Source organism: Lampetra planeri, unplaced genomic scaffold (genome assembly GCF_965212315.1).
Source record: "Lampetra planeri unplaced genomic scaffold, kcLamPlan1.2.h2 scaffold_1147, whole genome shotgun sequence".
Classification (NCBI taxonomy): Eukaryota; Metazoa; Chordata; class Hyperoartia; order Petromyzontiformes; family Petromyzontidae; genus Lampetra; species Lampetra planeri.
Window position 1 is genome coordinate 16,231 of NW_027613859.1, and position 16,519 is coordinate 32,749.

Sequence of the window (16,519 nt, forward strand, 5' to 3'; positions counted from 1 at the left end):
ATGCTCCTCCAGGTCCTCCACCTCCTCCTTCACTGTCCTGGAGGTTCTGCAGTGTCGGTTTTGGACTCTGGTGGGGCTGGAGCTCCTTCCAGGTCAGCCTGTGGACCAGAACTCCTGGAAAAGCCATTGACAGTTTGATGAAGCAGCGGTCCAGAGTTTGTACGCGCCATCGCTCTCTGGTACGACAGAAATACGGCAGCTCACTGCAGCTCCGACGGCTGGAAGCGTCGTTCCTCTCCGTCCAGGATTCCGTGGTACAGGCTGATTTCCTGCTCCAGACGCTGCTTGTTGCCTAGCAACGTGTCGTAGTCGCGGCGCTGCTGCTCGATCTCGGCGCGCACGTCCGTTAGCTCCGCCTCCAATTTGGAAACCAACGAGCCCAGATTCTGGACCTCCATGTCGTGCCAGTGACGGGCGTCACCTAGAGAGTTCTCCAGCCCACGTTTCTGTACGACACCAGAGGTCAGATATTGATCCAGTATCAGCGCTGTATCGATCCAGTATCGGCGGAGTATTGATCTCACCAGTGCTCTGATGGACTCCGTCTCGGCCTGCAGACTCTGGATCTTGCAGCCGGTGTCGTTACATTCGGACTTCAGCGCCTCCACCTGTTTCTCTTCAGGACTCAGCTGGCTGTTGACACACTGGGCGTCCTACACACACACACACACATCCATACATACATACATCAGTCAAACCTGGAACGAACTTGACTGTACGTGTCACCGGTCAGAGGTCAGAGGTCACGACCTTGCACTCCAGGTAGTTGTCGGTTTCGGCTCGGTTCCTCTCCGTCACCTTCTCCCAGTGGTTCCGGATGTAGGCCAGAAATGTGGTCCAGACTGGTTTCGATGGGAGCGTCTGGCTGGTCCACCTCACATCCGGCCATCTGACTGTACAGCTGTCGGACGTCCTGCGAGCAGACACCATCATCAGTCACTTCCAAACGTGTCAGATCGTTGACCTGTTCAAGGTAAAGAACCATCATCGATTTAAAGTGACAGTCGGATGGTACAAACCCAGCTCTACTTGTTTCATACTGATTGGATGTTACTAATGGACCAGTACATTCATTGATGAGTGATAACTGGTGTGTTTCTGATGTGATGGCGGTGCGACCTGCTCGTGGTTTTGCTCCAGGTGCCGCAGCTCCGATCTCATGTTCTCCATCTGTTCCTCCAGCTCCGCCTTTGTCAGGTTGGCATCATTGATGACTTTGTACAAGGAGTTGATCTCCTCCTCCACCGCCTTCCTGAAGGGCTGCTCGTTTTCAAACCTACAGGCGCACACACCGCACTGTGATGCCTCCTGCACGAGGCACGTCTGCCTCTTGTGGTGGAACGTGTGTGCGTGACCTCTGACCTGTCCTTGAAGTCCTCTGCGTTGGCCTGAACGTTCTCTGTCTGCAGCATTAGACGAGCGTTGTCCAGGATCGCTTCACTCACCTGCACACACACACACACACACACACACAGAGGTGAGAGCTGGTTCAGCCAGCAGGGGGCAGCAAACACACACACACACACACACACACACACACACACACACTGCTGTAGTTTGACAGGTGATGTTTTTAATGCTACGGGATCAGAGGTTGGTTCCAGAAAACAGGTTGAGTGAAAACTGCAGATTTTCAGGATGAACAATCTCAGTACATCTTCTTTCTGGAATGGGATTATCAGTGATGATCAGTGATCAATAATCAATAAAACCAACATTGACAGGAGGCTACTTTTGGTAACCAGAGCTGCAGGTTTAGTTAAAAAAATCGTCATCCTGAAATGATGAAAACTGCAGAATCGTCCTAATTTTAGAGTTACTGATCAACTGAATTCAAACAAAAGACATTTGATTTGATGTCGGTCACTTAACATGGAAATATGTAGATTTGAAAAATCAGCAGTTTTATATTCATTTCAGGATTAAGAAAGAAGGATTGTCAGTAAACCTGCTTTTCTGGAACTACTGTTCTGCTGAACTTCTCACTGAAAACATTTTTCACTCATAGTTTTCTGCAGATGAATAATACGCAAACATAACATGAATGGAACATTAATATTAAGATTAAGATAAAACAGTTTGCATGGCCTGTCGGTGAGTGTGTGTGTGTGTGTGTGTGTGTGTGTGTGTGTGTGTGTGTGTGTGTGTGTGTGTGTGTGTGTGTGTGTGTGTGTGTGTGTGTGTGTGTGTGAAGGGTTGTCTGTCTTCAGAGCTGAAGATGATGTGCTGGTGACTTGTCCAAGGTCCAGCACAACCGGAGCAAGTGGGAGGTAATGAATGAATGAATAATCCAGATGACCAATCTGAAACAAAAATGTCTCCTGGACGCGGGTCTCTTGTTGTCTTACTGACAACAAACTCAAAATACAACCAATATTTCCTCACTTTCTCTGTCAACCGTTTGTTCCTCAACAGTTTTTCCTGACCAGGTACTCTGTCCTGGTCTGTCCTGGTCTGTCAGTAGAGGTGACGTCTCTGTACAGAGTCCAGCTGATGCTGATGCTAACAGTTTGTACTGCTGCTTTAAATGAAAGGATCCATCTGCTACAAGCACACGTGTTTTTTATTGTGAAGGAACACTCGCGTTTGTTTCCTGGACACGAACAAAACACTGCTCCTCCTTTCACGCAGTTACCGTGGCAACTTCAGTTGTAAGCAGATCCCGCTGGGCTTTTCTGGATGTTTCACGTGTGACAGATGCAGCAGCGTCCATCATGTCATGTGTCATGTGATATGTTGTCATAGAAACATTCTAAGAATCCACCTGCTGATCCGTCAACTAGCACATCGAGGGTCGGCGCAGACCACGCCTACCTGCCGGTAGACGTCCTCCCACTCCCTCCTGAGCGGCCCCCAGGCCCCGGCGCTGACGCCTTCCGGTCCAGGCTGAGGCGGATCTGCTCCTCCAGCTGCTGGTTGAGCTGCTCCAGCGCTCGGACTTTGTCTCTGTACTCCATCAGACAGCTGTTCAGACCCCGCAGCCGCGGCCGTACCGTGACCTGAGCGCTCCCCGGCCCTGGGGAGCACGGGCGCCGTGCTGCTCCTCATTCCCTGCAGGAAGACGCTGCTGATTCCCAGAGCCCTGCGGGACACCCGCGCCCCGAGGCTGGAGCCCCCACCCACTGGGGGGAGCAGTGCCCACGTAGACGCCGCGGGGGGCGGTGGTGCCGGTCAGGCCCATCCTGCCACAGGTGCCGGCAGCCGGCCGCTCAGAGGACTGTCCCAGGAAGGAGGAGCGACGTCGGGGCAGAGGCATGACGGCTCCCAGTGACAAACCGCTGAGAGCAGGACGCCACTGGGATTTATGGGAGGACGGGCTTCTGGAAACATGGCCGCCTTTGTTGGGCTCCTGTTTTCGGTGAGCGCCTCTTTGTTCTCATGGAAACACGGAGTGGTTTCAGCTGCATCAGCGCACACGAAGACTCGTGAAGCACCGAGGTCAGCTGACCCACGCGACGCTCTCAACACATGACTCTCACACACACACACACACACACACACACACACACACACACACACACACACACACACACACACACACACACACACAGCATCCAGAAGGACACCTGCATTTTTCAGCAGCACAGAAGCATTCGATGTCCATTTTACTGATCAAATCCTGTTTGGAGCAAAAACACTTTACAAAGAAATTATTACTCCAGCACGTGAGGACAGAGGGACTGAGGACAGCGTGAATGGTTTTGTCCACAGGAATATAAAAAAAAAGACGGAATAATAATAAGACCTTTATTTTAAGGAACATTGTTCAAATGTTACATCAGAGCAGCAAAATAAAGTCCACAGGTCACAGATAGACTGAAAGTTGAGACAATGTAAGTAAAACAAGAAACAACAATAATGAAACGTGGTACGGGGTGGGGGAGGGGCGAGGGTATCACACTAAAAACAAGCTTGAAATGACAGAAGGAACAGAACAGAAATCTATTTTTTTAGATGTAAGTGAATAGCAATTATAAGTTCGTTGGAACAGTAAAAAGGAAAAAAAAAATATGAGCAAAAGTGCTGTGATAAAATCAAAACAAATAAAAGCATAAAGTTAGAAAAAATAACCAATGAAGAAAGATAAGTAAAAATGTGTGACTGGGCAAAAAAAGCAAGTCTATAAAAATGTTTTAAGAAGAGACTTAATAGAAGTCTCTGTCACCACCTGCTGGCTCCTGTTGGAATTGAAATGATGAGAATAAAAAACGTCTTTAAAGACAGAGTCTCGTCTTCGTCTCGTCCTCGTTGACCAGATGCAACGGTACACTTTTCCCACGGTTCGGTTACAGTTATGTAATTTATCTTCTATATTTCTTATATATATCCTAACATAAAAATACACATGCTAGAAAAGCAATATATTACATGTAAAAATATTTTTTTAAAAAGCACAGGTGAAGTCAAACCACTCTATGTATAGAAAACAGTGGTATCCAGTAAAAAAAAATAAACCCTCATTTAGTGAATGAGTCTGCAGCATGAAGTCATGTAAATAGAGAGCAGTCACTGTCACCTATTGTAGCTGAGGAGGAGTAAAACGGGTGCAGGACAGTACATGACAACTTCTTCAAATGTTCTCAGTATTTGCATGCAGAGCACTCATTGTCTCCTGGGACATTCAGGGACTTCTGATTGGCTCTGAAGGCAGCGTGGACCAAGAACAACGCTCTGCTCTGCTTGTTGTCTGCCTGTATCTAATCAGACAGCCTGTGCTGGACCAACTTGATACAGTTCTACCGTTGTGTGCCTTTGCGTATTGAACCGAACAGGGCGTATTCAACGGGCAATAGATGAGATCAAACGTCAAGCCAATATCGAATAACGAGACAACTTTACCTCGGGCTGCTACAGGTGCTGCCAGCTTGAAGAGGGACACTGATGTTATTGTTGTTGTGAAACCATCCGTGTCGTCTGCTTTACAGAAGAGCGTGACAGGATGAGGAGGAAGGATGTGAATAGCGCGTGTGACTGTGTGACATCCAACTTCCTTGTGGCGCCTTGACACTGACATAAACAACACGTTTACATTTGCACATCATCAGAGAGATGAACAGCAGCAGACACGTGTGAGCACGTTCACTGGTATGACACACAGCAGCTTACACACACACACACACACACACATTGGGACACCTGAGGTAAACACAGGTCAAAGTCTGACACATTCAATGTAGAGTAAGAAGTACGTAAGACGTTCAGGAAAAGTTCTAACTGATTTTAAGGCCTTGTTGCATTTTCCCCGAACTTCAATTTAATTTCACATCCTCAGTTTTTTTTCTGACGTAACTTCATCTGAATTGTAAAACAGAGTTGAAACTCACAGACGTAAAAAAAAAAAAAAAGACGTCAATGTGTTTAAGGGGACTTTCCTAAATCAAGTTCTGATTCAAAGGGACAAAACACGTTTTTCGTCTCCTTGACGACCACAGCTACCACACAAACAGGAAGTTGTGTTTACAGCGAGAGTGCCTGTGACGTGTCACAGTCCGACATCACGGACGCTCGCACAGAGCTCAGTGGCACCTTGTTGGACTTGTGCTGCTGCTGCTGCTGCGCCGCCGCCGCCGGTCGCCGCCAGCAGCAGCGCAGCAGCTGCAGCATGTCATGGCGGAAGCGCACACCCACAAAGGCGTAGAGGAAGGGGTTGAGGCAGGCGTGTGTGTAGGCCAGAGACTTCAGCACCTGTCCCACCTTGTCCAGGTGCTTCATCTGCTCACAGTCCGTCAGGCTGACGTTGCTGGCCTCCACCGCCTCCATCACCAGCACGGTGTTGTAGGGCAGCTGCGACACCACGAACACCACCACCACCGCCAGGATGACGCGCATGGCCTTGTGCTTCTGGAAGTTGCGTGTTTTGAGCAGCGTGGGCAGCGATGAAGCTGTAGCAGAAGGTCATGATGAGGAAGGGCAGGCAGAAGCCCATGCTCACCTGCAGCGACCGCACCAGGATCTTGGTGCGCGTCCCCACATGCGACGGGAACACCATCCTGCAGACGTTCTGTGAGCCGCTGTCGCCTTCTTTACACGTGGCGAACACCAGCTCGGGCATGGCGAGCACCAGGGCCAGCAGCCACACCCCCACACACACCAGCCGACTGCAGCGGCGGCGCTCCCCCTGCGAGTTGCGCGCCTTCGTTGTCTGGACGATGACGATGTAACGGTCGACGCTTATGCAGGTGAGCAAGAGCATGCTGCTGAACATGTTGACCTTGTAGAGAGCGGCGGTGACCTTGCAGACGGCGGAGCCGAAGCTCCAGCCGTTGGACGCCTCCGCCGCCCACAGAGGCAGGGTGACCAGGAACAGCAGGTCGGCCACTGCCAGGTTCAGCAGGTACACGTCCGTCATGGTCTTCAGCCGCCGCTGGAAGTTCAGGTAGATCCAGACCACTGCCAGGTTCCCGGCTCCGCCCACCACGGCGATCATCCAGAACAGCGGTGGCTCGTAGAGGCGACGGAACTCCCTCACCGACGTCCGGTCGCACAGCAGTTCAGGATAGTCGTAGTCGTCAGTGGGCGTGACGCCGCTGGTCACCTGACAGGAAGAGAGGTGGATTATCAGTCAGTTGAATCAATGACTCAAGAGGGTGAAAATAATAACGGATCAATATCTGTGTGGGTGAGTTGAGTACCTCAGTGGTGAAGTTCATCATGATGTCAGCCATGAAGGTCAGGAGATCAGAATCGATGACGTCATCCAGCGAGCTGAACAACAAACAAACAAACAAACAGTGATGACACCACATCATTTCTTTAACAGAAACCTGGACACCGGAAACACTCTTGTATTTGAAGTAATAATTGTCGTCCACTTCGCCCTATCATCAAAGACCATCACCATCAAAGAACACATTATCACTAGTACTAGTGCTAATAGTACTATTAGTTATTCTAATAGTACTATTAGAATACATACATTTTACCTCAGTACTTACTCATTTTTCTTCCTCTTACAGGGGAAAATTCTTACTGATACTGAAGTAAATGTACACGTGGAATACTCTTTTACAGCCCCGTGCTCCCTGAAGTAGAACTACTTGTTACGTAGTATCATATACTGCATATACTGCATATGCAGTATATGATACTGAATGCCTATACTACATAGTACATAGTACTATGTAGTGAAAAATAAATGTAAAACTGTGATCTGACAATCTCCACTGAGTGTACGAGGGAATGGATGAATGAACCGTTCCAACTGTCATGAAAAGAATCCCCTCAACAGGACGTCAAGGACGTTTGTCTTTCCTCACACACATCAACACACAAATAAAATAAAATAATACGAACCTGTGAGTGGTGGATCACTGAGACAGGTGAGACAGGTGGCACAGATGGACAAGTGGGACAGGCAGACAGGCAGGTGACAACTTACAGACACCACGTCCGGCCGCGTCTGCAGTTGTTTCTTTACTGTCAGTTAAACCACAGACTCTCAGACTGGACGCTGACAAGTCACACAGCAGAAGTGACTGACGCAGCAGCAGCAGGAGGAGGAGGAACTCTTCATTTACCCACAGATACACTACTTTTACTTTTATAAATATTTGTCCTGTCAGTCCTTCTTTTATTTTCCTTCTTTATGCTTTACTTACTTTGTACTTCACTTTCTTTATGCTGTTTATTCTGATATTTGTTGGTGGTTTCAGTTGTAGTAATAGCAGCAGTACCAGTATCAGTAGTAGTAGTAGTAGTAGCAGTTGTTGTAATGGTAGTAACAGTAGAAGTATTAATATATATAATAGTAGTAGTAGTAGTAGTAGTACTAACAGATAGTAGTACCAGTATCAGTCCTATTGCTAGCAGTAACGCGGTAGTAGTGGTACAGAGGTCTGTGGTGTCTGCGGTGGAACAGTTTTATCATTGCGTGCTGTTTTCAATTTGTTTTGTTCACTTCCTGTTTAAAAGGTGACACGCGCACACACACACACACACACACACACACACGCGCACACACACACACACACACGCACACACACACAATCATCGTAAATAATTACATCATAAACATAATACAGTGCAACGTGTACTGCAGCACCACAAATACAATATTGAACTCTACGATGAACTGTTATTGTCCTACTGAATGTGTGCGTGTGTGCCTGGTGCCACTGAATCAGGAATTTGCCACATTGCGTGACAGTGTGTCAACACAGTTCAGAGCTCCACACGTACACAAACACGTGTCTGAACATCTGCCTCTGTGCACATGTGATACTTACAACATCCTTCACTCAGGACTGGAACCTGAACCTTCAGTTAGACTTTGTTCATCCTGAAATGAAGGAAAGTGACTGATATTTCAGTTCAATTTTCATGTGAACGGACATGAATCAAACCAAACGTCTTTCAAGTTTCAAATGTTTGATTACTGTTTATCAGTGACTCTGAAATCAGGACAGTTCGACAGTTTCCAGTTCAGGATCGACAAACTCATGATTTCCACTAAACCTGCTGTCTGGAACGGGCCCAGGACCTGAGGGATGATGGCAGTTGGAGATAGGAGAAGAGGTGTGTGTGTGTGTGTGTGTGTGTGTGTGTGTGTGTGTGTGTGTGTGTGTGTGTGTGTGTGTGTGTGTGAGAGAGAGAGAGAGAGAGAGAGGAGAGAGAGAGAGAGAGAGATTTGACGTTCAGATGTTTGTGAAGAACAAACCAGTGAATGAGTGTTTCGTGTTTACACCTGATCTGAGATCTGCTGACAGGTGCTCAGGTGTGCGTGCGTGCGCGCGCGCGCGTTACATGCCATTCTTCTTTGTGTGGAAACAGCTGGAACGGTCCAAGAACAGTGGAGAGACGGACAGAGAGACAGACAAAGAGACAGACAGACAGAGAGAGAGAGAGATGGAGATAGAGATGGAGAGAGAGATAGAGTGAGAGAGAGAGAGAGATGGAGAGAGAGAGATAGATGGAGAGAGAGAGTGAGAGAGAGAGAGAGAAAGAGAGAGAGAGTGAGAGAGAGATGATGTCATAGCTTTCAGCGGAGCCATTGAAGAGGCACGAAGCTGCAGCTTCCTCCTCCTCCTCCTCCTCCTCCTCCTCTTCTCCTCCTCCTCCACCTTCGTCCATCTTCCTCCCCAGCCGACCCCCGACCCCCGGACCGGACCGGACCGGACTGGACCAGCAGTCTGCAGGTGGACCAACCCGCTGGAGACGCGGCATGAAGCGGGTCGGTGCGTGTCTCCGTCCCGGCGGTGGATTATGACCTGTCGGCGGTGTGAGGAGCTGCTGCTGCCCGCAAAGCAGGAGGACAGAGGAGGGTGTCGGCGGAGCGGCGGGGGGGAGACAAAGGGGGAGACAAAGGGGGGGGCGGGAAGCACGCGCAGGCGGTAGAAGCTTCTAGTCATGGCGGCCAAGTCGGACGGGGCTCTTAAGATGAAGAGCGACGTGGCCTTCACCCCGCTGCAGAACTCGGAGCACTCGGGCTCGGTTCCGGGGCTCCACCCAGGCGGGCAGACGGACTCTGCGGGCACCGGGGACGTGGACTTCGCCAACGGAGAGTCTCGGTGCTGCGGCGGCTCCGGCTCCGGCTCTACGTGTCTCCGGCCGAGCCGGGAGCAGCACCGGTACTCGGTGTGGGACTGTCTGTGGATCGTGGCCGCGGTGACGGTGTACGCGGCGGATGTGGGCACCGACGTGTGGCTGTCGGTGGACTACTACCTCCGCCGGGAGTACTGGTGGTTCGGCCTGACGCTGTTCTTCGTGGTGCTGGGCTCCTTCTCGGTCCAGCTCTTCAGCTTCAGATGGTTCGTCCACGACTTGAGCGCGGAGGACGGAACCGAAGCTTCCGCCGACTGTTCCCACATGGATGGAAACAAGCTGCTGAGCGGTTCGGCCTCACACGGAGACGTGTCCGCTCAGCACCACCCGAACACCCCGCAGAGACAAGCGTCCACCGCCAGCAGGAACACCACCAACACCACCACCAACAGCAGCGGCAGCACCGCGGCCCGCGGCCCGAACCGCTCGGCCTCCGTCTCCTGCTGCGTGTGGTTCGGTCAGAGCCTCATCCACATCCTGCAGCTGGGCCAGATCTGGAGGTAGGCCTGTGTGTGTGTGTGTGTGTGTGTGTGTGTGTGTGTGTGTGTGTGTGTGTGTGTGTGTGTGTGTGTGTGTGTCAGTGAATGAATGAATGAAGGACTGCAGAGCTGCTGTCAGCTTTCGCCCTCTCCACCATGATGGTCTGTCAGTAGTAGCCAGCTCCCATCTTTGATGAACTCTTCCATCCTGTGTGATGAACTGTTGGTGTGTAGATGTTTCTCCTCATCAGATCCAGATCAAAAACACAAAACATCCACTCACATGGCGACATGTGACATGTGGGGACAGCATGCCCTCATGCTGCTGGTGTCTTCAGTCAGGGACACAGATTCCAGATTAGCTGGTTGAGGTCAGTGAGGTGATTGACCCCACAGGTCACTGAGCGCTTCAGACATCCGTCCGTCTGTCCTTGGTCTTGGTCTTCACAGAAAAACTCACGGTTTTTGTCTCAAATATCTGTAATAAACATCTCCAGCCTGGTGTCTTACAGCTGAAGGAGTATGTCCTCTCACACTGGGCCTGATAGACATTCTTAAAGAGACATTGAAAGAGACAGTATGTCCAATAAATAAGCTGTTGATGCTGATTTTGTCCTCCTGTATGTGAGGACACTGACTGATAGTGAGTGGACAGAAAGTACCGTCAGTCTTTCTAGTTCATGTGAGTACAGAGCGGAGAAGACAACGTGAAGCTGAGGACACTGGGACAAAGTGTGTGTGGCAATAAGACACCTGGAGGCAAAACAAGGGGCACGTGTCACATGGTTGCCATGGAAACACAGTGACTACTGCTGGTGATGGTGAAACTACCAGTGGACAACTGTTCAATGGATGTGAGCGAAGCAGTCAGAACTGGGACACACACACACACACACACACACACACACACACACACACACACAGAAACACACGCCATTAAAAAACACTCAAATACACACACACACACACACACATAAACACACACATGTGAAGGGGTTTAGAGCTATAACAGCATGCGTGTGTGTGTGTTCATACATAACCTGTGAGTTCCGTGTGAGTTGGACTGAAGGTCTTTCTCCTCCAGGTATCTTCGCACCATCTACCTGGGAGTCCGCAGCCGTCAGAGCGCCGACACGGAGCGCTGGCGTTACTACTGGAGGATGATCTACGAGTTTGCAGACGTCAGCATGTTGCATCTACTTGCCACATTTCTGGAGTCGGCGCCGCAGCTGGTGCTGCAGCTGTGCATCATCATACAGACACACAAGATCCAGGCAGTGCAAGGTGAGTCCTCTGTCCTCTGTCCTCCCTACCTCTGTCCTTAGTCCCTCTGTCCTCTGTCCTCTGTCCTTCTGCCCTTCTGTCCTCTCTCCCTCCGTCCTCCCTCCCTCTTTCCTTAATGCGGGACTTGCAGTAGGATATTGGATGACTCTAAATTGGATGTGTGTCCATTTAGATTTGTGTGTGAATGTATAATGTATAGGTGTGTGTGTGTGTGTATGTTTGTCAGCTGGCTTGGATCCAGCAGTTCAGTTCTGTTCTGGTGTTTCATGTCTAGTAAAAGTACCTGTGTGTACCTGTCACTCTCCCCTGATTGGCTGCTGCAGGATGAGAAGGTGATGCGTTCAATTGTCCTGGAAGAATAGGAATTTGAAGATTGAAATTGACTGATTGGAACACACATACCAGCATGTTGAATTCCTAAATGTTGTGGCTGTTTTCTGTGTGGTGTGTGTGTGTGTGTGTGTGTGTGTGTGTGTGTGTGTGTGTGTGTGTGTGTGTGTGTGTGTGTGTGTGTGTGTGTGTGTGTGTGCGTGCAGGTATGACAGCAGCAGCCTCCCTGGTGTCTCTGGCCTGGGCGCTGGCCTCCTACCAGAAGGCTCTGAGGGAGTCTCGAGATGATAAGAAGCCCATCAGCTACCTGGCCGTCATCATCCAGTTCTGCTGGCACTTCTTCACCATCGCAGCTCGAGTCATCACCTTCGCCCTGTTCGCCTCCGTGTTCCAGCTCTACTTTGGCATCTTCATCGTGCTGCACTGGTGCATCATGACCTTCTGGATAGTCCACTGTGAGACAGACTTCTGCATCAGCAAGTGGGAAGAGATAGTGTTTGACATGGTGGTGGGCATCATCTACATCTTCTCCTGGTTCAATGTCAAGGAGGGACGGACAAGGTGAGGAGGACAGGTCGTCAGCGGGGCGCTACAGACAAATGGTTGGTCAGGTACAAGCAGGCAGCAGGAGGACGGAAATAAACTCTCACATGCACAGCCAGAGTGCACATGTGTGCGTAGGCGTGCTTGCGCAGCAGTGTGTGTGTGAGCAGTCAGAGTGCGTGCTGTAGAATGTGTGTGTGCACGTGTCAATTTGTGAGAGTGTGCGTGCATGAATATGTATGTGTAAGTTGCTCCGAAACAAATGAATTTATCCTTTAACAAAAACCCTTAAATTAACTTTAATTCCACTTTAGTTTCCTCTGTCTGTTTGAGTAATGTGATTATTAATTATGGATGTCTGGTTGATTATTGATGATTACTTGATCATCACTAACTGATTGATTATTGATGTCTGTTTGATCAGCACTAACTGATTGATTATTGATGTCTGTTTGATCATCACTAACTGATTGATTATTGATGTCTGTTTGATCATCACTAACTGATTGATTATTGATGTCTGTTTGATCAGCACTAACTGATTGATTATTGATGTCTGTTTGATCATCACTAACTGATTGATTATTGATGTCTGTTTGATCAGCACTAACTGATTGATTATTGATGTCTGTTTGATCATCACTAACTGATTGATTATTGATGTCTGTTTGATCGTCACTGACTGACTATTGATGTCTGGTTGTTGCTGTGCAGGTGTCGTCTGTTCATCTACTACCTGGTGATCCTGGTGGAGAACGCCGCCCTCAGTGCTCTGTGGTATCTCTACCGGTCTCCACACACCACCGACTCGTTAGCGGTGCCGGCTCTCTGCGTCATCTTCAGCAGTTTCCTCACTGGTGTTGTGTTCCTGCTCATGTACTACGCCTTTTTCCACCCCAACGGACCTCGCTTTGGGCATTCACCCAGCGGCCAGCGCCTCGACCTGGACGCCACGGCACACTTCTCCACGCTCCCATCGGAGGGCGCCACCAACTCGCTGCGCTCCAACCGGGGTGCCACCTCAACGCTGGAGCGCGACACGGGGGAAATACTCAGAGCGAGACGGCTGCATGCCGGTGTTCCAGGTCCGACCCACGGTGCCGTCAACGCCGTCCTCCCGGGCGCCGCGCCTCGAGGAGACCGTCATCAAGATCGACCTGTGCAGGAACCGCTACCCAGCCTGGGAGCGCCACGTCCTGGACCGCAGCATACGGAAGGCCATCCTGGCTGTCGACTGCTCACTGCCGCCGCCACGGCTGCAGTACAAGGACGACGCTCTGGTGCAGGAGAGGCTGGAGTACGAGACCACCTTATAGAGCAGGTCCCATAGGTCTGCTGCTGCTGCTGGCAATAACAAGCTCCTCCCAATGCACCGGTGTCTGTCTGTCACCCCCACCCCCCATCAGACCCCCAGGAACCTTCACAGGACGCAGCTCGCTCTGTGTCGCCTATTTTCTGCCGGAAAGTAAAAGCACATCAGCAGAAGAAGCAGGAGAACGTCTCTGGAGACCGGAACGCGCATCCATACGTCCTGTTTGTCCTTCATGAGACACAAACTGTCCTCTGAGGACCAAACGATCCATGGTGCAAACAATCAGACGCCTTCCACCCAGATCCGCAGACACACACTGATCTTTGTGCCAAAACACGTCTCTGAGGACGTTTGCGTGGGACAGGATTCTCCTGCGTCCCCCAGGTGAACGACCTGAAGACGCTTCCAGCAGCGCTGGTCTGCTACGAATCAGCCAAACATGGACGGAGAGGGGGGAGCTGAAGACACGGTCTGTCCAAAGTCCAACTCACCACACGGCAGGAACTAACCTCCTGGCAGCTGCAGATGCTCCACACACCGGACGGACAGGTGGAAGGAGACGGCAGGACAGAGTGATGGACGGGGGACAAACTGAACCAGCTCCCAGGATGTGTAGTTCTACGAGTTCAACATGCAGCAGTTTGTCCTGAAGAGACGGTTCAGAGGGTTCAGACGCCATTATACTAGTGTGTGTGTGTAGTGTAGTGTAAGGTGAACAACCTGTTTTATTCCACACACACACATTCAGACTTGAGCCGTCAAGTTCTCATGTGTCAGTGTGAGTGCAGAGTTTCTATGAACGGTGTCTGTAGATGTGCTGCTTTGCTAACCAGCTGACCAGCTAACTAGCTTAACTAGCTGACCAGAGACAGTGACGTGAGGACATCAACATCCGTCCATCACATCTGTCACTGTGAGAGGACTGCAGTGTGAAAAATAGTGAGTGTGTGTGTGTGACACCTCCCTGCAATGACACCCAGTGACCAGTTCAGTGCAAAGAAGCTTTTTATTTTTATGTAGTTTTTATTTTATGTTTTATTACTTCACAAGTGCAATATATTTATTTACTTTGAAGGAACGAGAGAAAAGCACAACACAAACCGGTTGATCAGAAGGTGTGTGTGTGTGTGTGGGGATGGGGGGGGGGGGGTCGCCCTTAGTTCTATGTGACTCGTCGTGTACATGACTGATTGACGTCACAGTTTGAGTCTTCAGGGGACGTGAACACGTCTGATGAACCTGTGAGTGATGAACGATGATGTCACAGTTCCGGTTCCGGTTTGCGTGTGAACTGAAACGCTTCAGACTCACTGACGTTTCTTCTCGACAATCTCACCTGTCGACTGAACAAGTGACGAGCTGCTGGAACGTCAGAATAAATGATGAAAGAGTGAAAATCGTTTTTTAATGTCAGAAGTTAAGCGACGTGAGCAGGAGGTGGCGTCTGTTGATCAAGTGCTGGCGTGTGATTGGTGCTTGGTTCGATCTGCTGCTGTCGATTTATGTAGATGTAGGTTTCTACCTTTCATTTATCCGACCTTATTATCCGGCGACTGTAGTGAAAGCACCACTTGTGTGCGTGTGTTAGAGGCAGTTACTGTGCTTGCACTCTGAGTGTTGTTGCTCTCACTCGTTCGTCCTCTCAGATAAAAACTGGATGAGAAGAATCACCTGTAAAAAACAAACAAACAAAAAAACACACACTGTACATAAACTTCAGAATCACGACGCATCCAGCTCCCATTTGTCTGTCCATTGTTGTCCAGCCGGTGGGAGGACAGGAGACATGTCCCAGTGTGTCTGTGTCCTCTCCCCGTCCCAGATGTTCGTTGTGTCTTAGCCCTCAGATCGTCTCTGTCCATGAAGCTCTGGCACTGTGAACCAAGTGTCCACTGGAGGGCGTTCAGTACAAGCACAGTAACCTGCAGGGTTCTGGTCCGTGTCCTGACCGTCCAACATGTGAAGCAGCACAACTACTGATGGACTCAACATGTATCTGTAAATAAATGTATGCAAAGTGTAGACGTGAAAAAAAGAACATTCCGCTCGTCGTGAGTTTCTGACTGTGAAGGACATCTCCAGGTTTGATGCCAATGTGACGGTTGTAACTATGACGATATACTTAAGAGAATAAAACAATAAATGTGCTTTATGTGCTGTATTTAAAAAAAAAAAAAGATGTTTAAGAAAAACATGGTCTTTTCAGTGAGTTGACTTGTGTGATGACAAGTACAAATGCGTTTAAATGGAGAAGAAAAACTCAGAGAAAAAATGAACATTTTTTTGTATATAGGGAATTTTTGTAAATTTTTATTTGAATCTAATGCAACACAAACTACCAAAATTCATTTAATAAAGTTCACTGTGTCCTTTTTCTGGCCTCGGCTGTCTTCACTCACTCATATCAGAATGTTTTTAAACTAGACGCCCTCTAGTGGTCGTATGAAGAACAAGCTGGTGTCTCAGGTGTGTTGTTGTTAAATTAACTTTCATGGAACCTTAAATTGACCCTAACTGAACCTCAGTCTGATTGTAGGGGCCCTTATGATTGGGGTCATCCAGGCCACTAGATACTGTGATGATACTGTGATGTCAGGTGATCAAACACACGCAGCAGGAGTAAAAAATATCACTAGAGTGATAATTGTTGGATTTATGAACATTGCAACCAAGATCAATAGTTCAACAAAGAGAAAAACTAGTTTAAATCTCATCATCTCTTTTCACAGATATTTTGAAGGAAAGAACATTAACTGTTGACTGTTTTGGATTGTTTGGACGAATGGGGACAATGGCCTAAGATACCTGAGGAACCAAAGAAACCTCAGGGACATCCAGTTTCAGACATCCAGGCAGCTTCAATCAAAGATTGACAGTGATGTGTCTGTTTGTCTGTGTGTGAGAGAGAGGTTAAATGAGTGGGCAAAACCTGGTTGGTCAAAAAGACAATTCAACAAAGAAAGGAAGGTGACATGAAATAATACTGTGACACTCAGAAATTGAAATACTCTGTACTTTGTGTGTGAAATGA

The 16,519-nt window shown here is 49.1% G+C and overlaps 3 protein-coding genes across 3 annotated transcripts; 1 reads left to right on the forward strand and 2 right to left on the reverse strand.

Annotated features, from left to right (window-relative positions):
- Positions 1–200: 200 nt before the first annotated feature.
- Positions 201–3,256, reverse strand: LOC144738743 (phakinin-like). Its single transcript, XM_078621731.1, is given in 10 exon segments — positions 201–446; positions 525–653; positions 751–828; positions 830–913; positions 1,120–1,276; positions 1,363–1,445; positions 2,815–2,873; positions 2,876–2,981; positions 2,983–3,126; positions 3,128–3,256. Coding segments are annotated over 10 exon segments (1,215 nt in total).
- A 2,201-nt stretch (positions 3,257–5,457) lies between these two features.
- LOC144738744 (C-C chemokine receptor type 9-like) lies at positions 5,458–6,665 on the reverse strand. The gene is given in 3 exon segments (XM_078621732.1): positions 5,458–5,868; positions 5,870–6,535; positions 6,633–6,665. Coding segments are annotated over 3 exon segments (1,110 nt in total).
- A 2,680-nt stretch (positions 6,666–9,345) lies between these two features.
- LOC144738747 (XK-related protein 4-like) lies at positions 9,346–13,492 on the forward strand. The gene is given in 5 exon segments (XM_078621736.1): positions 9,346–10,040; positions 11,104–11,303; positions 11,840–12,194; positions 12,891–13,218; positions 13,220–13,492. Coding segments are annotated over 5 exon segments (1,851 nt in total).
- The last annotated feature ends 3,027 nt before the right edge of the window (positions 13,493–16,519 follow it).